Genomic DNA, 1,793 nt, shown 5'->3' with positions numbered 1-1,793 from the left:
CCCCGAGGCCCCGCCTCCCCCGCTGGGCGCTCTATAATTGGCGCGGCGGGGCGCGCACTCCCTCGTTCTCCCGCAGGGTCCTGCTGCCGCCGGTCGCCTCCTCCCGTTGTTTCCTCGCCATGAAGGTCGCCACAGCCGCCCCCTCGCCGCTGCCCGCGGGCGCCGGCGGCGCGCTGAAGGCGATGAGACCCGGGGAGGCCGCTCGTTGCGGGCCAGGCCCGGGGGTGTCCCCGGGGGCGTCCCCGGGGGCGGCGGAACAAGCGGCCGCCGCGCTGCTGTACGACATGAAGGGCTGCTACTCGCGGCTGCGGGCGCTGGTGCCGACGCTGCCGCGGCACCGGCGGGTCTCCAAGGTGGAGCTGCTGCAGCACGTTATCGACTACATCTGGGATTTGCAGCTGGCGCTGCAGCGCGGGCCCCCCCGCCCCGCCGCCGCCACCGGGGACACCCCCGAGGTGAGTGTGAACTCCCCCCACCCCACCCCGGGCCCGGCGACACCGGGCTGGTCCCGCTTTCACGCCGGGCTGCAACGCGCCGTCCCCATCTCGGGGTTGCGCCTTCCTCCTGGCTCCCCCCCCACTTTTATTCCCGTCCTCCCGGGGACCCCCACGGACCAGCACTGACCGGCCGCTTCACCCCCCCCTCCCCGCTTTTCCCGTAGGCTCCGTGTATTCCCGCTGCCGACCGGATCCTGTGCCGCTGAGACCGCTCCGGACCCGCCACGGACATCCCCGGGACCCCGGCGGCACCGAGCAGCGTCGCGGCTCACCCGCATCCCGGGACCCCCGGGGCACAACCGGGGTCGGCAGTCGCGGTCCCCTCCTCTGGTGGGATTGCCCCCCCGGGAGGGGGGGGTCCACCCGCAGCCTGGGGCAGGAGGCGCTGCCCGGTGGGCACGGGACGTATCCTTCTCAGATTGCTGAGAGCATTCCCCGTATTGTATATTACAATGATGCTGGAGAATATTGTTCTACAATAGCTGGAGTTTTGTTATTAAACAAGCCCTGATGACCAGGCACGCCTCTGCTTCCTGCCCTCCTGGGAATATGAAATTTGGGGGGGAGGGGGAGAGGGGAAGTCTGGCTGGACCAGTATGGGCTGGGTGGGTGTGCTCCTGGATACTGGGGCTGGGTGGCCGTGGTGGTGCTGGGGAGGGAGTCTCCCGTGGGCTGGTTGTGGTTCCCTGTGGTGGGGTCTTGCAGGTGGCTTTGTCCCCGTCCCAGTGCTGTGCCCCCACAGAGCCTCTCCTGGGACCCAGTGGCTCCTGTGGGGTCCATGTCCTACTCCCCGGGCTCAGACGGGGGGTGTCAGGGGCAGGAAAGTTTGTTTGCACCCTGTTTTCTGTGGTGGGAGGAGATAGCAGTGCTGGGACGTGTCTCCTCTGAGAAAGTGCCTTGATGGGATGGTGACACGAAGGGGACAGTGCTGGGAGCCGGGTGTGGGGCTCTGTGCCCAGCTGGGGAGCGTGGGGGTCCCCATCTCCCCACACCACAGTGATTTTTTTCCAGCGTGGACCTGCCCTCCTTCTGTTTCCCAGCAGTGTCCCTGTGACTTCTGTAATCACACCTGTGTTGGGGGTCAGGCCGGGGTGTTGGTGGCTGTGGGGTGTGGGGGTGATGCTGCCGGGGGTGTCCCCCACTGTGCTGCCCTGAGGAGAGTGAGTGAGCCCCGGGGTGCTGCCCCTGTGGTTCTGGCTCACCCTGGAGCAACCCCCGGGAGTCTGGGGCCAGAGAAACTCTTCTTGGGGACAAGGAAATTGCGTCAGGGGTTGTGCAACCCCTGAGCCTGGGGGT

At 67.8% G+C, this 1,793-nt stretch overlaps 1 protein-coding gene across 1 annotated transcript; it reads left to right on the top strand.

Moving 5' to 3' along the window:
- The first annotated feature begins 63 nt into the window (after window positions 1-63).
- ID1 (inhibitor of DNA binding 1, dominant negative helix-loop-helix protein) lies at window positions 64-1,018 on the top strand. Its single transcript, XM_014955788.1, has 2 exons — window positions 64-455; window positions 662-1,018. Exons 1-2 carry the CDS (start codon window positions 120-122, stop codon window positions 701-703), a joined length of 378 nt encoding a protein of 125 aa, XP_014811274.1. The 5' UTR covers window positions 64-119; the 3' UTR covers window positions 704-1,018.
- The last annotated feature ends 775 nt before the right edge of the window (window positions 1,019-1,793 follow it).

This window comes from Calidris pugnax, unplaced genomic scaffold (genome assembly GCF_001431845.1).
Source record: "Calidris pugnax isolate Ruff unplaced genomic scaffold, ASM143184v1 scaffold50, whole genome shotgun sequence".
Taxonomy (NCBI): Eukaryota; Metazoa; Chordata; class Aves; order Charadriiformes; family Scolopacidae; genus Calidris; species Calidris pugnax.
Note: the sequence above shows the minus strand (reverse complement) of the source record. Positions and strands in the feature narration are given on the sequence as shown.